At 38.3% G+C, this 21,746-nt stretch overlaps 4 protein-coding genes across 9 annotated transcripts; 1 reads left to right on the plus strand and 3 right to left on the minus strand.

The window, feature by feature from the left end:
• Positions 1-779: 779 nt before the first annotated feature.
• Positions 780-6,525, minus strand: LOC132198049 (uncharacterized). Its single transcript, XM_059621786.1, has 7 exons — positions 5,238-6,525; positions 2,050-2,213; positions 1,849-1,996; positions 1,539-1,789; positions 1,348-1,482; positions 1,154-1,296; positions 780-1,098 (listed from the first exon to the last, which is right to left on the minus strand). Exons 1-7 carry the CDS (start codon positions 6,520-6,522, stop codon positions 981-983), a joined length of 2,244 nt encoding a protein of 747 aa, XP_059477769.1. The 5' UTR covers positions 6,523-6,525; the 3' UTR covers positions 780-980.
• Positions 4,542-8,842, plus strand: LOC132198052 (DNA-directed RNA polymerase III subunit RPC8). 6 transcript variants are annotated; one of them, XM_059621794.1, is made up of 8 exons: positions 4,542-6,297; positions 6,355-6,731; positions 6,792-6,887; positions 6,942-7,672; positions 7,716-8,033; positions 8,104-8,247; positions 8,318-8,436; positions 8,493-8,842. In XM_059621794.1, the coding sequence occupies exons 5-8, from the start codon at positions 7,739-7,741 to the stop codon at positions 8,613-8,615; spliced, it is 681 nt and encodes a 226-aa protein (XP_059477777.1). In that variant the 5' UTR covers positions 4,542-6,297; positions 6,355-6,731; positions 6,792-6,887; positions 6,942-7,672; positions 7,716-7,738; the 3' UTR covers positions 8,616-8,842. The 6 variants fall into 6 exon arrangements, with proteins under 6 accessions (XP_059477777.1, XP_059477773.1, XP_059477774.1 ...); XM_059621790.1 differs by having other exon boundaries at positions 4,549-6,297; positions 6,942-7,387; positions 7,508-8,033; XM_059621791.1 differs by having other exon boundaries at positions 4,549-6,297; positions 6,942-7,245; positions 7,508-8,033.
• LOC132198054 (uncharacterized) lies at positions 6,586-7,598 on the minus strand. Its single transcript, XM_059621795.1, has 4 exons — positions 7,356-7,598; positions 7,058-7,297; positions 6,938-7,008; positions 6,586-6,880 (listed from the first exon to the last, which is right to left on the minus strand). The coding sequence occupies exons 1-4, from the start codon at positions 7,398-7,400 to the stop codon at positions 6,586-6,588; spliced, it is 651 nt and encodes a 216-aa protein (XP_059477778.1). The 5' UTR covers positions 7,401-7,598.
• Positions 8,837-21,187, minus strand: LOC132198050 (F-box/LRR-repeat protein 16). Its single transcript, XM_059621787.1, has 7 exons — positions 20,843-21,187; positions 19,690-19,909; positions 16,045-16,344; positions 14,825-15,116; positions 12,245-12,440; positions 9,934-10,082; positions 8,837-9,723 (listed from the first exon to the last, which is right to left on the minus strand). The coding sequence occupies exons 1-7, from the start codon at positions 21,100-21,102 to the stop codon at positions 9,575-9,577; spliced, it is 1,566 nt and encodes a 521-aa protein (XP_059477770.1). The 5' UTR covers positions 21,103-21,187; the 3' UTR covers positions 8,837-9,574.
• Between the last annotated feature and the right edge of the window lie 559 nt (positions 21,188-21,746).

Consider the following 21,746-nt stretch of genomic DNA (forward strand, 5'->3'; position numbering starts at 1 on the left):
AATACAGCAAGTCGTTCAAGCAGCAGTTGCCTTATAGAGTAATAATTTTTATTGATTGATTGTATGGCTCAATAATGTGATATCTCCTAATCATCAGTAGCAACCCCCTTGTACCGCCGTTCATATTATTACAAAAAATTTAAAAAAAAAAATGTGTAAATCTCAATGTCTGCTTATGGATATCAAAGTAGTTGTCAATTGCACTCTGTGTCTCCACAAATTGGTGTTGGTTTGATTAGCCACAGTTCATGTTCCAGACTGAATAAAGTGTAATTATTTTAAGCCCATTTTGTAACACGTAGTCATTCCATATTTTTAATAAATAGCACCACCAAGCATTTTCCATGTCCAAGAGTGATTGTTATTTAAAAAAAAATCAGCTTCTGCTTGCGATAAAAAAGTGTTCAGCGCAACCGATGCACTGAAGTGGTACTTTCATCAGAGAGAAGAGTTAAATAATATAATCCTAATGTAAAGTAATATATTTAAAAAACAAAACTTGTAGGAAGCGACGGAATTCTATAGTGTTGGAAAAATGCTTGGTAATTAATTTTTGGATGATATTAAATGTTAAATTGTTATTACTTTTGATACCTTGAAAAAAATATGAATGAGAAGACCTTTGGTTTTGTATGTCACTGCTTGGTTTTAAAAAAAAATGTAGCTGTGTGTGTCTGATGGCCATTTCACAGAGAAGCCCTTTGTAAAAGTGAACAATGCAAAATATTAATCTCTTTATAGATTTTGTTATTTATAAAAAAGTGCCGCCGGTTAGGGCCGCCGTGTTTCCAAGAAGGCCTAGCAGTCGTGCTGTATAAATACGTGTTTCATTCACAAAATTAAAAAAATTCAGGTGGAAACCGCATGTATTGAAAACGAATGCTGTTTTATTAAGCATCCTCATTTTCCAAATATATATAAACTCTGATTTATAAAGTTCTTCAATAAAGGAATATCTGAGAAAATATTAACAAAGCCTCTCACATCTTCTGAATACACAACGCATGAAACGCTTCGAATTGAGTTTTACTTATCTTATTCGCTTTCAACATGTTGTCCACTAGGCGCGTTTGGGCATCATTTGGCTTGATTCCAGCTCTGTAATGAAAACATTTGAGCATTCTCATGGATATAGCAAAAAGAAAGTATTAACCTAGGCTTCAGTAGGGCTGGAAGGAAATTGGTCTCAAAGTACTTCTTTCTACAAATAGAGGTCTTGAAGATGAGGTCATGAACTTTCTTGTTTGTCTCGTAGTATTCAATGGCCTTGTCCAAATCATACTCAACTTGTTCATCCTAAAAATTTGAAACTTGTAAATTTCAAAAACTTGAAAATAAGAACCGTACAATTGACTTCAATTTTCGATCAGGAGGGAAAATGCCTAAATTTTCACTAGTATCCCTCAAGTCTTGCATTCTGGTATAAGCAACTTTCTGATAGTCCTGGAGCAATGACTTCATGTTGTTTGGTACATAGGGTGGCTGTATAATTGATTTTTTTAGATTAAATACAAAAAGTGACGGGTTATTATTTTTACCAGATCGTAATGAGTTTTCAAGTACACAAGTGAATCATACTGGACAAGGTAGCTCAAAAAGTCAAGCAGGAACTTGAACTGATGGTTGGATTTGCAAGGGGTGTTTTGATGGTTGAACGTTTTCCTGAACCACGACGCGTAGGGAGAAGATGGGATTGTGTGGCTCAACTGTCGAGAAACGAGAAATGCTAGCAGCAAAGTTTCTCGGTCTTCGCCAGCCAAAGACTCGGACAGCCAAGTAGAGATCAAGTCTGTTTGAAATTTAGAATAAATCAGTGATTTAATTTTAAGTAATAAAAGTATTGCATACCTGATAGTTTTTTGTCTCCATCTGGAAACAGGCGCACGTATGTCGAGACGCAAATAAGCAAAGTTTTCCAATTGACTTCGTGGGCATTATTAATGACTTTGACCAGGACGTTCAGGGCTTCAGCGGAAGAGCCAAGTGAATCAAGCAACTGCATGGAAAATTTTTGAATTAATATAATAAATATAAAATTACAAACAATACAATTCTGAAACTTGCAAGTCCCTCCTTCCACTCTGCCTGTTCGACGAGAGCTCGGTACGAGCTGATGGGGGCAGACGTCAGTTTGATTTCGAGAAGGCTTTCCGCGAAGCCGTGGAAAATTTGGTTGGGAATCTTGTCCACAAGCTGAGACAACCACCAAGGAGCTGCAGAGAAAATAAATTTACATGTAAAGATCATTTAGATAGAGTATTTATTGAACACAACTAGGTGTACAACGGGTGTCTAAAGCTAATTTGTCTTCCTAAAATTAATTTTACAATTAAGCTTGTTTCGATAATTATTACAAAGTACAAAATTAGTTAATTTTGATTTTTGCAGCCTCTCTTAGGCTTAGTTTTCGTTCATTACATTCAAGAATATGATATTGTGAACATTTCTTACCGCAGTGCTTGCATTCACAATCTATTGTCGCTTGAGAATGAAAATTTTTATTCTTACAAAATAAATAGTGGTACCCGTGACAGGCAAATCTCGTAAACACTTGGCGATCACTGAACATTGCACATTGCCAATTTTTATTCTTCATAGTTTCTGTCTCGTAGAACTCATCACATATCTCAAGTTTGTTTAAATATTTAGACACACAAAATTTCTGGAATGCTTCAGTTTCAGTTAGAGAATATTTTACCTGTAAGTCCGATACAAAGAGATCAGTGTCAACTAATTCATACACAAATCTAGATCTAATATACTTGGACAGTCCTAAAACTCTTTTTAAATATCTTGTTTTGACTTTTTCAAGATTTTCAAAATCAGTCTTTGTTAGGAAAGGCCATATTTCTTCAATGCCGTAGGACGCAATTGGGGAAATTTTTAGATCAAATAGCTTGTGTGCTGTTTCAATGGATAATTGTTTTAGTTCTCGTATATTATAAGTGGCCAGCAATGCAGCTCTTGTTCTTTTTTCAATGTGCTTTCCAAAAGAGATTCCTGATGGTTGAAAAGTAACTCCTAAATATGTAAACTCAGCAACTCTCTCTATTTCAATTCCACCTAAATCTAGGCGGTCACTTAATGCATATTTTCCTAGACCCTTATTTCTAAATTTCATGAATTTGCACTTTTCCAAGTTAAGTTTCAAACTGCGTTTTAACAAAAATTCTTTCATTCTGGCTAAAGCAATTTTCAAGTCACTTAATTTTTCTGAGGTTAAAACAATATCATCTGCATAATAAATGGCTTTCACGTTTGGCAAATCTCGTAGAATATTATTTATATCAGCTAAAGAGTAATTGAACAGAAATGGGGACGTGCATCCCCCCTGTCTTACCCCATTTGATTGTGTAATAAGTTTTGATACTGTTACTCCATCTACTATTCTCAAGAAATTTAAGTCTAAGTTGTGAGCTAAATAATTTAACTCCGTGAACGTTAGCTTCTTGCTTTCTATTAACTTCTTAAAAATAAACGCCCTATCTATTGAGTCAAAAGCTTTACTTACATCCAAAAATAAGGCATATAAGGGTGATTTCTTCTTATAAACTGTCTCTTGAATGTTATTAACTAAGGACTTAATTGCCTGTAAAGTGGATTTTCCTTTCACAAAACCATATTGATTGCCTGGAATCTCGTGAATCAAAGATGAGTAGATACGTGCATGCAGTACACGATCTAACAGATTGTAAAAAGCCGAACTAATACATATTCCTCTATATGAATTTGTATTTTCCGCGTCCCCTTTTCCCTTATACAAGAGTTTTAGATTTGACTGCCTCCATTCCTCTGGACATGTTCCTAGCTCCAAGCATTTGGTGAAAAATTGCGTTATTTCGGGGAGTAAGGATTCAACAAGTAGTTTAATATTTTCATTCTTCACTTTGTCAGGTCCAGGGGATTTCCCGTTTTTCATTTTCTTTAATGCTAACAAAACTTCTTCTTCCATAATAGGTGAAAAATTTATATCATTTCTGTAATCTACTATCATCTCTTTCAGATTTAACGATTCATTTTCACTCAATTTTTTCTCGTTGAAAATTTTTTCAAAATTGCACTCCCATTCATCCATCATTATATTGTTTGTATTGTAAAAACTTTTGCTCAACTTGAGAATTTTATAGCACTTATTCTGCTCCGCCTCTTTTAAAATGTCCAACTCCTTCATTTGCACAAAAGCGTTCTTCTTCATTTCACACACATTTTTGTAATTTCTTTTTATTGCGGTATAGTGCGGTAATAGAATCTTGATTATACTAGTTACATTTAAACTTTCAGCCACTTCCAAGCACTCTCTCCATTCGTTCAATTTCTGTTTTAATTCGTAGCATTCAGAATCAAACCACGGTTGACTAATCCGTTCAGTTTGCCTACGAGGAATGTCGGCCTCTTTCATAATATTTATCATATTTTTATAAAACTCTTCAACGTCCCCCTTTTCCAGGTTTGTTCTTAGAATATTTTTATATTTAGTCTCAATAAGCTCTTTAAGTATGTTTTCATCTAATTTAAAATTTTTCTTATTCAAAGACATGTCCCCATTTCTGTTCTTTTGTTTTGTGAAATTAAATTCTATTGAAATAAAATTATGTTTTCTTATGGTTGGGCAAATTTTAAAATTTTCGGTGTAAATTTTTGGCCCTTTGAAGATTAAATCAACCACACTATGACCATTACTACAGTCGTAGGTACTTTTATATGGATATTCATTTACTATTGTCAGACTGTTTTCCTCAGCAAAATCAAGCAGCGAGTCAATTTTTCTGTTTTTAGTATCCAGTCGGCAATTAAAGTCTCCAGCCAAAATGAAATTTTCAAAATTTTCAACATATTTAAGGATTGAGAGAAGTTCATTAGTCACTGTTGTAGAACGTATCTTCGGATTTAAATAGCATGTTACTACTGTAATGTCATCAAAATTTAGAATTATGAAGTTTTCCAAATATTTCACATTTAGTAAATTTCCTAACCTAGAATTAAAATACACGGAAATTCCCCTCATCGGTCGCCCTGCCTCCTTTTGTGAAGCTAAAACTTGCCTTGAATAAAAACCAGGAATGTGAAGTGGTTTCTTTAAAAATGTTTCCGTGAAAAGAAGAATATCATAATTTTGCAGTTCTGTTGCAATCGGAGATTCATATGCTTTCGTAAGCCCTTCACAATTCCAAAGCCCTAATTTTAAGTTACTCACGTCGCTGTTTCGACAAGGGAAATCTATAAAGAAAGTTTCTCACGAGCACCACAGTTGCGCTTGCTTCTCTCCCTGGGTGCAACAGTCTGCGAATTAGGGGCATCATTTAGCTGCTCTCCGTCATCCGGCTTCCCTCCAGTCTCTTCTTCTTCCTCTCCGGCCTCCTTTGGGTTGAACAAATTCCCACAGTTTCCCCAGCGTTTGGAGACATACTTGTTGTACAGATGAACAGTGACAGGGACATCTCGAAGTTCTTCGTACAGAGTGTCCAAGACCCAGAGGCGATGCAGCCTGTCCATGCCACTGCACATGTAGGTCATTGCAATCTCATCAATCTCTTCCTCTCGAATGACTTGGGCCAGCTTAGCAAATGCAGTCTTCACTCCCTTTAGGAAAGGCTCAGGTGCTTTGTGCAACTTGTGGGGGGACCTCATTTTAGTTACCACGTGAAACACAGTACCGTACTTTTCAGTCTTCTCTCTGATGATTCCGCCTATTTCAGTCTTTCCCGGCTCAGCTTTCGGTTTGCCCACCGCCGCCGTAACCTCTTGTGCAGCCCCCATGCTGGTCCAGAGATCAGAGGCTATGGCGTGTGCCTTTATCTCTTGCTTGGCATCCAGTAGACTGACCCCTTGATGTTCAACAAACTTGACCTTGGCTCCCTCCACTGCGAGCGACTCATCATTCTTCAGGGCCTCATCGAGTTGGGCAGAGCGATCGATGTATTGGTTCACGCAGGGTGTGTCATCAGCCTTTGTCAGAGGAGCAATTGGTGGATAATAACCTCTCTGATACCTGCCGTGAAATTGCCTCCGTCTGTTATCTGTACCGCTCGACTCATTTTCTGCATTCTTCTCGTAGAAAAGGACCTTCCGCTCAAGCTCCCTCAGCTTAGCCTCGTGCTTCTCATCTCTCTCCTTCCAGGACAAACGTTCCTTTTCGAATTCCTCCTGCATCAAAGATACTGTTTTACTGAACATTTCGCCAAGTTGGTCATTCTGAATTTTGAGCTGATTTGAGAATTGCAGCGTGACATGCTGGAAAACACGCTGAATGATTTCCTCCAACGTTACTACAGCTCCCGGAGGAGCCGGACCTCCTGCGTAAGTCTGTCCAAAACCTCCTGAGTTGAGAACTGGTCCATTGTTTCCATTTTGCAGAGGGTTTGGCGCCATCTCCTGTCCGGGGGTGGGTGGAGTTCCTTCGGGCCATGCTGGATGATGGAATTTTGCTCTATTTTCTGTATGTCCGTAAGAAGGGCCACAATTTATGGGTGGCTGGGCAGCGTACCCTTGTGGTGACCTCCACGGCACATGTGCAGATGCCATGGCCTTCAACTCAGGGAAAAAAGGCGAAATTAGACACACGACCCTCCTAAACCAGTGTTTTCCTTACCGAAGCAGTGCTGCCAACCAAAAGATCATTTGATTGTGTAAATAAATACCGTTATCATTTTCATCAAGAGGAAAGTGACATTCTTTCAAAGCGTGGGTCAACAAAGTCCTGCAGGCCTTTCGAACTGGGTTGAGATTTGGCGGTGGGTCTGGGCCGTGGACCAGCATGATGCAGCTTGTCATGAGGTCAATCGAAATTCCAGATATGGAGCTGAACTGTGGATTGTCCTGCGACTGGCTCAGAAAAGTAGCCAAGCGATTTCCGAGTGATCGCAAACTTTCATCCGATTGACTGTGTGGTTGTATTTAAAATAAATAAACAAATTTAAATAATAACAAAATCAATTACGCAGGAACGTAGAGACTGAAGTGGAGTATTTCTGCGCATTGCAACATCCAAAGGAATTCTAAGGGAAGTGACTGAAAAATAATTTATATTTTCGTTATACAAAATTATTTCTGCCCTTACGTAATTCCTGACGAGTTTTCCGAGCGCAATCTTGGAAAATTTTTTGTCAGATATAAGCTGCTTGGCAACAAAAACCGTTGCCCGAGATTTATTCCTCTTTGCAGACTCAAGCAAATCATCTTGTTGGAAAGCAACTTCTTGCAAGAGTTTTTCAAATTTCGCTGGGAAGTTCACTATATACTGCGAAGGTGCGTGAAATGCAGAACTTTGGCTTGCGGGAAACGCATCATTGAAAAGGCGCTGAAAGATAAATAAAATATTAATGGACGAAATTAATAATATAAAATAAAATTGAAACCTTTCTGCTGGTTGTTCCTGGAGTGTCGAGTTGTGAGTCGGACATTTTTTAAAGAAAATTCTTGATCATGACAGCCTGACAAGTGGGAATAGCATTAAAAAAATAATGAAAAAACTTCAACAGTGGAATTCAACTCAAGAACATTTTTCCAGTCTCATAGGTCTATCGAAAAATGGCAAGAAATAAAAAAATGGAAAATAAGCTGCGAATATTTTGGCTGTGGCGCGAACGGAAACAAATGACGATCGCTCCAGCTGGCGAGCCAAACAAAAACAAAATCAGAGGGCGGCAGGCGGCATGGTTGTGGTTCATATGTGGTTGTGATGGTCCCGTCTGTAAATTTGCAATTTTTCGCTCCAGTTTTGTGTCCCTAGCTCGCCAAGATGTTTTTCTTACGAACTTTCCGAATGGTGGTCAAAATCACTCCGAATCTTTTTGGAAAATCTCGGAACGAGTCGATCTCAAACGAGCTGGACAAGAAACTGGCAAACAAAGTTGTGATCAACGTGGGTCTTTGCATTTGCCTGTACGACATCACGCACATCGGCGACTCGCACATTATTCCTGGTGATGGATCTGCTCACATGAAGGTCACTTTCCGGTATGTCGTCTTCTGCCCTTCCAAGGAAGAGACGATCGAGGGAAAAGTGAAGCTGTGCGACAACGAAGGCATCCATGGTATTAATTCAATAAAATTATTAAAATAAATTGCAATTTTTTACTTATATTGCTTCGATTCAATTTTCAGTCTCACTCACCTTTTTTGATGACATTTTGATTCCTCCAATGCACATGCAGTGTCCGTCAAAATTCAATGAAGTGCAGAGCACTTGGATCTGGATGTACAAAGTTGACCAGGAGTCGGACCCTGTTGAAATGGTTGTTGAAAAAGGTTTGTACTGCAGTGAAAATAATTTTTCCTTCTATATATGGAATTCATACTGAAAACGAAAAACTTCCAGGTGATGACATAAGATTTAAGGTGGTTGACCTGGAGTTCAACGACACAACCCCTAAGCCTGCTGACCAAACCGGAGGTGCCATTCTGGACACAAGTAAGGACACCCCATTCAGAATTATTGTAAGTGACAATTTTAAACTTAAAATTAAATTATTTAAAATTTCAATTAAATTTAGGGCAAAATAAGCGAGTCTGGTCTTGGTCTTCCATCATGGTGGAATCAGGAAACTGAGGAAGGTGAAGAGGAGGAAGATGCTGAAATGGGGGAGGAAGCAGAAGATGACGAGGAAGATGTTTGACCTTAGTTAGTATGTAAATTTTTGTAAGATATTAAAACTTATACTTTATTGAATATTATGGTCAAAATGCACTTCTAGCCCCTGAAAATTTTGGTCTGCCTCCCTGAAATTCAATTTTTGTTATTCTTGTGGCAAATGGGCCAGAAATTTGACGCGGAAAAAATTAATTCATTTTTTTTGTACAGTGAAAATTTCAATAAAATTCGTGGGAAATATGCATTTTGAAATATATAGTTTTTATTTATTGGGAAATGAAACACAAAACCAGTACGCTATTTAAGTATGTTACACGTTTTTGAGCTGCGTTAGCAAAAACAGGAAATGACGGTGGAACAATTTTCACTTTCCTCAATCATTTATTGCTCAAGGCCTGTTTTGAATGTTAATAATGCATAATTGTGTTATAATCACGCATGAGTATATAATTAAATCTCAAGTCGTTTCACTTTTTTATTCGAAAAAAAGGGGCCTTGCAAGAAGTATTTATTCAAGTCTCAGCTGCAAAGAGAGAGGCGAAAATGAGAAAATTGTAAATTTTGCTGAGGCAGTCAGGTACATGATGCAAAGAGTACCAAAGCTGAGTGAGAGTGTGTACACATGTGAGGTGATTTTTGTGAGTGAGTGAGACCGATAATTCAACATGTCAGTATTTACATTATTGTTCTAATCGAGACACGAACGTGTTGCATTTCAGCAGCCGCTATCTTTGATGTGCAGGCACCCCCTCTAAATATAGTAAATGTATTTGTAGGCACCAACTGATAGCTAGTTGTGTTATGTTAATTGATTCGATAGTTCCTTTTGTCTCTCACATGCGAGTGTCTGCACATTAAAAAATCAATCACCACCAGAGGGACTAGAGAGGAAATCAGAAAAGAGGATATTTATCACAACGACACTATTCCTTATGATGCAAATGTCTCTGCTTGATTGTACTTGATGCGTGCTCGCACAGACGCTCACTCGATAACCAGGCAGCGGGGCAGATGTTCCCGTAAATAGTCAAACAGCTCCTGCGAAGCGCCGGGACAGTTGGTCAGCTCAAGTTCCCGCAGATGCCGCAATTGGATCAAACTGGACAGGCCACTCGAGGTCAACAGCGGGCAGCCTGGAATATGAATTTTATTTTTAAATTTTTTATGTTAGAGAAACTGAGAGATTATTTCAGAATATTAAACCTTGACTTTGGTTTAAAATTAATAAAAAAAATGAATGATTTCTTATTTCATTTAGAAGTTGAAGAAGAATATTTTTTTTTAAATTGAATAAATATTTGAATTTAATTTGCGGGTTTTGGTTAAATTTGAAAGTGAATTACCAGCTAGTGAAAGTGTTTGGAGATTTCTCATTCCGCACAGATGCTGAAGTCCAAAGTCCCTAACTTGCGAACACCAGCGCAAGTAAAGGGCATTGAGGGAGAGCATCGTGCTGATGTAGCCCACGCCTATGTCCGTTATGTGAACACACCTGAAAGCAAAGAAGGAAAAAATTCTTTACTGATGAAAAGGAAAGAGTTTATTTTATTTGGAAAAAGCATCTTTTCATATTCGTATCATCTCTACTTGAATTTCATGAATATGCAAATATTGTGTATCTGAATTGTTTGTAACAGTCTTCAGGCTGCTCGGCTTTAAGGGTATAATCGCATTTTGTTTGAGAACGTTGAAAAAGCAGCACTCCTGAGGAGAAGGCGTATAATCAAGTTATGCCCCAGCTCGAGCGCTTCTAAATTTGCGAATAAATAAGATCCGACGCCGCTATATAACGAAATCTGCCACCTTTTAAGGCTAAAACTTAATTCCCTCGATTTAACACCCACACGCGTTTTTATTATCCGCACCGCCTCTTATGCAAAAGCGCGGCTCTCGGCTGAAACAAAGCACACTGGTCTCCTGCGCGACACTCTGGCGTTGGCGTTTAATAGAGTGTTACATGAGTGTGTGTTTGCAGTCTGAGAGCAGCAGCCCTCGCTTTTATTGCACGCATACATAACAACCCGCGGCGGTGATACCTGACTCCGACTGATGCCCAAATGGCAAGGGTGAAAATTCTGTGTGTTAAAAGCCGAATACAACACACGTGTGTCAAACAAAACCCGGAAAAACATGTATGAACAGTTAATCTGGTTAAAAAATGACAGGTTGTTTTAGGTTTATTTCACATTTAAGTCCTTTAAAAGATTTTTAACTGGAGTTTAAAAAAAATATTATTAATTTTTTTTTTGTAGAAAGTAATTTTTGAAATTTATACAAATAATTTTCTTGCGATGAGTGAAATTTACGAAGAAAAACTTACTGAAAAAATTTTTAATGAAATTATAAACAAGAAGTAAAACTGCAACAACACTACAGACTGATTTTACATTTCATTCGATTTGACGAACATTTTGCTTTGAAATTAAAAAAAAAAGAATGATTTTTTCATGATCATGAATGTTGGGCTATTGTTTGAAGTGATGAGCCTCTTACTGAAAACCCGATATTCTCGTCTATTTTCAGCACAACCAATCTCCTTTTATTATATTTTCTTGATTCTCGGAAGCAACTAATGAAGCAGACGAAATAAATTTCCCGGAAATTCTTTTTCTCTACGGAACAAATACGCACACACGTGCAACTATTCGCCAATTTTGGCCGAGCGGCGAACAAAAAGCGCACAAGTTAGTCGTTTGTGTTCTTTTGTCACGCAGCGTCGTTTTCCTTTGATTCAACCCAAAAATAAACACGGAGCGCGTCTCGCAGAAGTGGAAAAGCGGCGCTCGAGCATTCAGGGGGAAACAAAAGCACCTGCCGCGCGGCTCCAATTTAAGTGATGAGTTGCCATGGCAATGTGTTACGCGCGCGTGTACACCGAGGCGCGCACCTGGGGCGCCGCGAAGATGAGCAAAAAGTGGTCGAAATCACCCCCCAGACGGTGGCGGCGTTTCGGGGTTGGCAATCAATCGAGCTGCAGGGTCAAGGTGAGGAGAGACGGAGGGGGTCAATTTGCAGCGCCGGAAGCGCCGACCGTGAGTGAGTGACAGATTTGATTCATCACTGGTGGAGCGGAATAAGAAGAAGAGCCAACATCAAGTCGGGAAATAAGAGGGAACCAAAGTCGACTAGTGGTGCTCGAGCCTTTCGGCGATTATGTAAGACACCCTTGACCTCTTTGCGCTTCACACCCCCCTCCCAGCCATCGGTGCTTCCTGACGTGACAAAGTTGACTCTGAACTTTGTACTTTGTTAGGATAGGTTTGCATTTAAATTAACTTTCTATTGCAACGCACACAAAAGTGGCAAAATTTGAAAAAGAAAGCTTCCTTATTTATATTAAGCTTTTGAGAATCCTCTTAAATTTTTTCATCAAGTAAGTAAGGATTCCGACTTAATCAACTACCACATTCAGCAGTTAAAAAGTTTCTTCACTATGGGAGCGCACTGCAGGAAAAAAATAAGCTTGGAAAAAATCACCGCAAGTAGGGCTTCAAGACGGAAAATGCTCCATAAAAAATTGTCTGCGTGCACCAAGCTCACAGTAAAATCCTTCCTTTATCTCTCTTTCTTTGCGGAAAATAAAAAAGACATCCAGCAGGGGGTTGTCGGAGATAAAAATGATACCAAATAATGTGCAGCCGCATTTTCACTTACCTGTCGAGGGTGAGCTCCTCAAGCTGCGTAAGGTCACAGGCAATGTACTCGAGGGCGGCGTCTGTGATTCGTGGACACCAGGAAATGTCGAGGCTTCGCAGTTTTGGCAAGTTTTCCGCCACAAGTTCGACACCGTCGTCTGTGATTTTGCTGCAACCGCTGAGACTCAAGACGGTCAAATTCGGTAGAGAGTGAACTGAAACAAATATAAAATGGGTCTGGATTAATAAATTTTTAAGTTTAAATTAAATTATTTAATTATTTCTTCTTTCAATTTGAATAATATTAAATTTTAGATAATTCCTTTTATTAAATGATACAAATCTTAATAATTAAATTATTTAATTAAGAAAAAAAATTAAAAAACTTTTTTTAACTTCATAATAAAAAATATTTGGCTATTTTATAGCGCAAGATTTAATAAATTAAGTTAATTTTAAAATAAATAAAATATAAAATTATAATTAAGATTTTAAGTAGAGCCTTCATTGTGATCTATTATGCTAGTTCAATTTTGTGTATGTCCATTCTGTGTACATTTTTTTATTATAATAAAATAATTAACAAGTATAAAATATAATACAAGTCATTAAATGTTTTTGCATTTTAAACTGTTTAATTTTTATTGATGTTAATTATTCAATTGAGGAGAGTTGTTGAAGATTAAATTATCACATGATTAAGATTAAAATAAGATTTTTAAAAAGAAACATAAATTTGAATCTCGGTTCAACTTGTTACTAAAGCAGATTTTCATCAGAAAATGAATCATAATACAAATTTTATCAGATCTCTAAATAAACAAGAAAAATTAGTCCAAGGATTTGCATCTAAAATACAAACAGTAACAAGGTTTTTGTTCGCGGATTTCGATGGGAAACGGCCGCGTGTAATCTCTCGCAATGTAAATTGCTTGCGCAAATGCGATATGGAAGCACACAAAAGAGCTGCGCGGCCGCACCGTCGAAAAAACACGCCCGCAAAGCCGGCAGCTAGTCGGATGAAGCGATACCGCACTTGCCAAAGCATGCCTTAAATAAACTCTACGTATATCCATACATATATATCTCATTAAAGGACCTTTTGTTGGTGGCCGCCACAAAGAGAGACAGGACCAGAGGCTTTATGTGACCGAGAATGCTGCTTATCGATTATCAATTCAGCCGGCATCATAATTGAGACTGAAATAGGCCCAGGGCACACAAGCAGGAAAAAGCGCCCGTCTCCTCAATTTCGCCCTTTTCACGCTCGACGAACAGAATCAAAAGCGACAAACGGAAATTTCGCGGCGACCCGCACCTTGCCAATCGATAATCGCAGAGCGAAATCTAATACGCGAAAAATAAGCGTCTCGCGACAAACAAGTTTTTTCCCCCAACATTCTGCAGTCTGTGAAAGACGATCGAGTCGTCCCAATTTATTTAACAAATTGGAGCCAATTGATTTTGCGTCTCGCTTGAGTGTAATTAATGAAGCGCGTTTGTTGTCGCTGATAAACATTTTAATTGATTGTGAGCGCAGCAAATGACTCGGAGGAACGTCTCTCGTCCTCCGAGTAATTGATTGTTTATAGCTGAGGGGTTAACCACGCAACTTGATCTCGAGCCAGAACGACAGCTGGGCCGTTGAAATAGCTGTGTGTGGAGTTGTAATACATTTAATTGTCCAGCAGTTGACTCTAAAAGGAGGCTCAGGTCAATCAGCAGAGTTTGAAATGCATTGCAAATAAATTTTGTGCAATGGAGTTTGTGGTGGACATAAAAATATTTTTAATAGAAGTTAACACCTGCGTAAATATGTCAATTTGGTATCTTAAATTCTAACATAATTATTAAATTAAATGAGAATTTTATGTTTCAATAGTACATATTGATTTTGTTTTATGATCGTGAGTGAAATTTCATCTGAATGGAATATTTTGTTTAAAGGCTTTTTATTTCAGTGTCCACTATTCCACGTCTTTTTAAAATCTCAAATATATATTTTTATTTTGAAAATATTGGAACATTTAGAAGAAAATGTTAATGGGCTCAAAAGTAGTATCATTAGCAAATTCACAGAAGGTTAATTAATTGAATGAACTGCGAGCAGATTGAAAAATGATCCTGAATAATCCATGTAGCGGACCTTCACGTAAAATAATAATTTGTCCCCGTGAGGAGCAGCTCATGCCACCGGCCCGAGTGCTTTGAGCGGCGCGCCCTGAATAGCCAGCCTTGCAAAAGCTCTTTTGCACCCAGCCAGGCGTAACTCAATATTAATTTTCCCTATCAAGCTGCTAGTTGAGCCCACATTGTGATTCATCAAAAGAGGAGAAGGCACGTTCCCGCAGTAGTTCAAAGACACATACAGGAGGAGATGTGCGCTTTAGCCACCGTTTCTATGCCGATCCTCCACAGAGAACACACCACGCGCTCATAGAGGTGTCAGTAAATTTTACGAGCTCTTGCACTTTACGATTGTGAATATATTCAAAATCGATCGCACAGGGGAGGAGAACCTGCCGGTGCTTATTGAAATCATGCTGTATATCAAGGCCAAATGGAATTAAATTTAAAAGTAAATAAACCATTTTCTCACCAATATTTACAACGCCGTGGTTTGTGAGTTCCCAGCACGATTGCAGCCGGAGTATGGAGAGGGTGGCGCTCTGCTTGGGGCTGAAGTAGCCCAGGGCGGCGTCAGTCACGTGGTAGGCCTGCAGGGAGAACTCGTAGAGCGACGGCAGCAACTGGGCTACGGCGCCGACGGCCTCGTCGGCGATGTTGATGCAGTCGGAGATGCCCAAAGAGACGATCCGTGGCGACAGGCACGCCCAAAGTCCTGCCTCGGTCACTTCGTTGCACCCGCTCAACGACAATTGGAATAGACCCTGCATTCAAGGGGAAAAACGTGTTCATTAATTACTCACGAAAATAACAATGGAATAGCTGAGCTTATTTTTTGAAGTAAATTTAAAAAAGAGAACGGCCATGGTGGCTACCAAGCCCCTTCAAATCTTAAAAATTGTTGTCTGTTAAGACCAATCAGGTATCAATTTTTCTCTCGCAATAATGTTTTTATTTCAATGCTACTTATGTAGTTATAAAAAATAATTTACAATTTCAGAGATTAATAGCGCAACGAGAAAATTCAACGCTAGTTTTGCACAAAACGATTGTTATTTGTTTTGCTAGCTTTTAGTTTTAATTATAGAGTTAATACGAAAAACTCGATGGTATTTAACATTTAATTATTAAAACTATGATTTTAGATGATAAAAGAGATATCATGCCAAGTTCATAATCAGATATTATATAGAGATTAACTTAACTGATCATTCCGATTTATTTTATTTAAAGTAAACCTGTATCGATGTATTCAACCTTTTGATGATGTATTAACTTTTTTAATCGTTTTTAAATTTAATTTTCAAATTAAAGTTATTCACCTAAAGATATTTGAATATATTTTTAATTATTTAATATTTGATCTATTATTAGGATCCATCTCATCATTCATCTTGGGTTCCACGCATTCCTACGCGATACTTAGAAACAATATGAATTTGATCTGCTGGGCAATGAATTTGTATATTTATTGAAAGAGTGGCAAGCTAAACGATTTTGTAGTTTTAAAGAAATACACTCCCCTTTGCACTTCATGAATCTTAAAATTATAAATAAAAATAAATAAATAGTAAATTTTGCGTATATTATTAATTATTATACTTAAAATAGTGAAAGAAATTATTAAATAAATATTTAAAATTAGTAAAATATATGATAAATATAATAAATATTTATTGTTTGTAGGTTTACCTGCATATGGGCTAAGAGAGACTCAAGCCCTCTGTCTGTGACTGCGCAGCACCTGAGCGAAAGAGAGTGGATCCTGCGCGCGGCCGGCGCCGAGAGGTGCCTGACCAGCTCAAGGACGTCGTCGTCGGAGGCGGCACCGGTGAGGGCGACGGTGTCCATGCCGCGGATGTGGACGCTGTTGTAGAAGCGGCGCCGCGACTCGGGGGTGGCCGCCCTTAGCTCGCGGCAACGCGCCACCATGATGAGGCCGGTCCAGAATCGCGGTGACGAGTAAAGCACGTCCCGCCACAGCGAGCACACCTGTGAACACAAGCGGCGCGCGGTCACGCCAGCACACAATCAGAAAAAGCAAAGCGGCTTAATTGAGCCGACCGGGTTGCATGTCCCGGGGGCGTTGCACCCACTAGCAGACCCACCCTCTAGCCTAGGACTGGGTCGAGAGAGCGAGTCCACTCCCTGGCAATGGAATTCTAGGAAGTTTGCGGCGAAAGAAAAATTTCAAAAAGTTGTAAAGCGTTGTCTAGTAATTTAAAATTTTGTTGATAATAAATATATATGTAATAAATTCGTATTAATTTATAATGCGAAATTTTTAATTCGCACTTGACGAAAAAGTTATAATTTCATAATGAATTATTCATTTTTATCATCATTTGGATGAATTTGGTTGTTACAGGCATGATATTATTTCTGCCAATTCTGCTGCAATTTTTTTTTCATATTATGCCATTGATCGTTCCATTATTTCATAATTATGAATCATAATTAAAATTTATCATGAATCTCATTCATTGCAAATTTTTAGGTATGTATGTATATATCTTTGTTCAAGAGTAATTATTAATTTAAATAGAATTGAAAGATATTATATTAAAATAAATATAAATACCAATAAAATTTATATTACTATTGAATAGAATTTTTTAATCACATCGTTTGACTATTTTTATATTTAGAGAATAATAATTGCGTTATTTTGAGCACATCACTGGCCCACCAGCAATTTTTTCTTAATTTTTTAATTAAATATTTTTGTTAATGATGTTTCATTTTCATATGGATGGAAAATATTGGAGAATTTATAGTTTTTTTTTTTTTTCAAATTTCAATATTATTTTTGAAGCGTAAGTCATTTTTATAATATGAAAAATGATAACTCCTCTTGGCATGAACCTAGCTTTCAATAATTTTTAACACAAAGTAGTGCAAAAATTTTCATTTTTGAGGAAGAAGTTTTATATCTTGCTATTCGAAACGTGTATTTATGGCACTTGATATTTACACGTCACGTCAAAGCAAATATGAACGTCTAGTAGCTTATTGTGCTATTTACAACTTTCGCGTTGCCCACTCAAGTTTGCCTCCGTGCCTGCTATTTCATGAGGCAAAAATTCATATACTGCAACTTGCACAAAGAAGTCTCGAAGAAACGAGAAACTCGAGCAAAAAGCCCTGCTTTTGATTTCTTAATTTCGACCTTCCGAGCGGAGCTTTTCAGCGAGTAACATTCTTCTGGCTCGTCGAGCCCCTTTCGCCCTCCTTTTTCTTTTCCGAAACGCCAAAGTTTGCTTTGCCTACTCGGGCCCCGGGTCTCCTTTGTGCGAGAAGCAAAGATAGCGAGTGCAAATTCAAAGCACAAAAAGTACAGAAGAGAAAGGGATTTTGTTAAAGTTTAATCGTTTCACGGTGGGTCCGTGTGTGTCTGACGAAAGAGACGAGCGTCAAAAGTTCTGCTCTCATCTCCATTACACACCCCGCGAGCCGGCCTTTCAAATGCATTAAACGGAAAAAACTAAATGATTGACGCGAGCAGCGAGCCGGGCTGTGTGTCATCGTGAAAAGGCTTCGCAATTTTTATTGTTTAGGCGGAGTGAATGCTTTTGCACGTTCTCGCCGCGCTCACATGCACCCGCGCACACCAACCCTTCTACTCCGAGCAAGTATATATGTATTTTGCTAATTACATTTTTGCGGCAAAACGTTCAGCCGACGCAAGAAAAAAGGCGAGAACGAGGATCTGGCTTCTCTCATGGGAACGTGAAGAGAATTGGAATAGTCCAAGTGGAAAAAGGGCTTAAGTAAAAATTTGCCCTTTTCGATACAAACAGTGTAATATTTGGCATAAATTGTCTCATTTTCTTAAATGGGTTCTAGTGAAAAATCCAACAAATTTGATTATTCATTAATTATTGTATTATACAGAAATATTTGGATGAACAATTTGTGTACTTTTTTTTATAAATTCGTCATAATTATGTTGGATAGAAATTTTTATAATAGTTTTAAAGGTGTAGATTTAATGAATTTAATAAATTTTTATGCTGCTTTTGTTTCCATTATTAAGAATAGAAAATGCATTTTCGGACATTTTTGGAAATTATTGAATAATTCTTAATATTTACATAAAGAAGACACAAACTGACTGTGCCAAACTATTTTTCATGCAACAGCACTTTATAAAGAGTACAGATCGATAAATAAAGCGAATAAAGTTGTTTTACATTCTGCTGAAGACGCCAAAATGTTGAATAACATTTTACAATTTTATTCAGCCTAAAAAATGTTATCTGCCAAATTTATTTGTTTTGAATGTAATAAATTAAAAATACCGATAACCAACTAATATAGCAAAATTCCATTCTAGTAACAGTGAGAGAGCCGACTTTGGCCATCAACAACAGATTTGTGACTTGCATTGCCAGCAATACCAAATAAAAAATTGTTAAAAATAATAATAGAGTTTATTGATAATAAATAAATTGGCAAATATGATTAAAATTTCAGTAAATCGTTACATAAAAATAAATTGTGTTAAAATGTAAAAAAAAAATATTAATAAATATTCAGTATTAATTATATATATATATATATACTATTAAAAGATATGATATTTATTTTTAATAATTAAAAGTGTTAAATGTCAATAATAATATTAACATGAAAGTTTTATCTTGCCCACGCTCATTAAATCCCTAAATGCTATTCAAATGATGGGTTATGCGTTTGGATCGCCCTCATTAAATATTGAACATTTTAAAAGTACAAATTAAATTAGTACTTGTGAATAATCGCCCTGACTTGGAATTACGTTCCGAGAGGCGAGAACGCAATTCCAAGTCAGGGCGATTAGGTACAAGTACTAAATTAATTATTTCCCGTTTCGAGTGGTTTCTTTGGGTTTGAAATTCTCAACAAGTATAAATTAATTTATATTTTATGTATTGCGATAAATTGCTATTCAATATCTGCAAATAATTAAAAACTACAACCCCAGTAGAAAATCCAGCAAAACGAGCAAATTTTAAACCACCCCGCATTCTTCACAGATCGCATTAAAAAGTGCTTGGAGCCGCAAAAACATATGGATGAGGCCTCTATATTCCATCCATATACTAATCCAAAAGAAGCGCTTCCGAAAGTGCTGAGTGCACACAAACCCCTCGCGCCGTGCAAAATCCATCACACAGCTGATGACTAACCCCTCATTAAAAATATCTAAACACTGCACCCCTCGTGCACGCGTGCGGGGGGAGAGAAACCAATTTCAGAAGGATGCAACCCCCCATGCTTTCTCGCATCCCTCTCCCACCTATTCAAGTGCGCTTATGCATCCCGCTCGGCGGCGCCTCGTGCCTGGTTGCATACCTGCGGCAATGCCCGTCGGTCGCCGGGCGCGAAGTAGACGTGAAAGAACCTGGCCAGGAAGCGCTCGTCCATCATCAGCTCGGTCCAACTCTGCCAGACGCGCGGCGGCGGAGGCGGCGGCGCCACCAACGGCGGCGCCCGCGGAGGCGGCTGCGGTCTGGGGGCGCGCAGAGCCGCGTGTGCTTTGCCCACTGCAGACGTGGAGCGCAGAGGCAGGAACCTGCAAGCGATTGTAAACATCAAACGTTTGATCTAAAATGTACAACGAAAGAAAAAAGATAACATCTAATTAGCGAACAAACAATGGAAAACTTCTGAAAATATCAAATTATTGTAATATTTAATAAGATTTGGTGTATTTTCATCCAACAAAATAACAAAATATATTTTTTTTATAAAATTGTTTGACTAATTGTTTTGAAAATATTTGAAAACATTTTATTTTAAATAAACAATAATTTTTATGTTTTAATGGTTTAAATATTTTTATCTTTAATATTAGATTCAATACATTTTATAATTATCCTTTATTTTTTTTCCAGCCTTTCCATTTTTAATTCTTTTTAAAAGACTATGTATATTAAATATTTTTTAAGAATTCAGTTTTATTTAAAAAGCCTTTTAGAAAAAGATTGCTACGTCTGCATACTCTTCTAATATTTTATTGTGATCGACAATAATAAAATAATTTTTAATATGCCATTTACTTATGCTATCATTGGCTGGACGGAATAAACAAAATTAATTGTAGTTTGATCGAGCGATCAAATTCAAATTGTAATGCAATGAGCACTTGCTGTAGCGCGTTCCGTGCTGAAAATCGTCGACATGCATATAACATTACACCATTCTCCAGGGTCATTTAATTAGAATTTAAAGTTGTTGAGCTACGTTTTAGCAAACAGAACATGCCGTGCCTGTATGACTACCCCTCGAGGGGCAAACATATCCATTCGACCAAGAGTACAAAGAGTTCGTCTGACGGTCCGACGGCCCATGCTCATATTTTAAACATGGATCGCTTTTGTTCCGCGCTGAATACATCAATACGGACTGGATAAAATTCAAAACCGAAAAAAAATATTCAAATAAAAATTATTAAAAAAAAAACATTTTCCATAGAAATAAATAATTTAGAAAAAAGCTTATGTACCTGGAGGGTTTGTCAGGAGGCGGGGGCAGGTAGCCCCCAGGACCGCGGTGACCACCGTTGGCCCCGAGTCCATTGGCCGACGAGGACGAGGAGTTGCCGCAGAATACGTTGGTCACCCGTTCCATGACGCTGGTGCCTTTGCTGGGGGACTGCGGCCCCCCGGAGGCGGAGGAGGTGGAGGTGCGGAGGCCCAGGCCATTGATGCGCTTGGTGAGTTCGGCGCTGGCCCGTTCGACGACGCCTTGTGCTGAGATCGACATATCACGAGTAGGGCAGCTTCATTTTCCGTAGCCAGCTCCGAGCACAAAACAACGAATTGACTGCTCGATAAGAATGGAGCGAGAGTCCTTGTGTCCTCGCGGGCGCATGCCAAGTGCGCGCGGCGGCGTTGCCATCGCACCCTCGCTCACCCCTGCTGCTGGGGTACTGCAGGGCGATCGATGGCGCAAGACCTATGCCAGCCGCTCGTTGTTATGGCCTGATTCGCGCCGCCTCTCGGCAAATCCACCAAAATTTGGCAACCAAGACATCCTCACTTATTTCATTTTTCTTCAGATTTTCGCACCAAACGGAATTTTTTCCCAAAGGGCTGCAAAAACGTGAAATTCACGAGTGCTTTAATTTTTTGACGCGGCCGCCACCCCTTTGGTATCGATCAAGCGCGTCGATTTACCGAAATTCGCCCTTTGACGTCACTCGTCATTCTGAAACATGTGTTAATTCACCGGGAAAGGGAGGAAAGTAGGGGCTTTCGCGGAAATTGTGAAAATCTCTCTGGGCGCGCTGAAGCGGAGCGAGCTTTGCACAAGGCATCAGCCACTGGCTGATGAAACCTTGCGCAACGCACAAAGATATGCAGAGATGACAGACACGCTAATTGAAAATGCGGAAAACAAACAAAAAT

This window comes from Neocloeon triangulifer, unplaced genomic scaffold (genome assembly GCF_031216515.1).
Source record: "Neocloeon triangulifer isolate White Clay Creek 2 clone unplaced genomic scaffold, ASM3121651v1 ptg000012l, whole genome shotgun sequence".
Taxonomy (NCBI): domain Eukaryota; kingdom Metazoa; phylum Arthropoda; class Insecta; order Ephemeroptera; family Baetidae; genus Neocloeon; species Neocloeon triangulifer.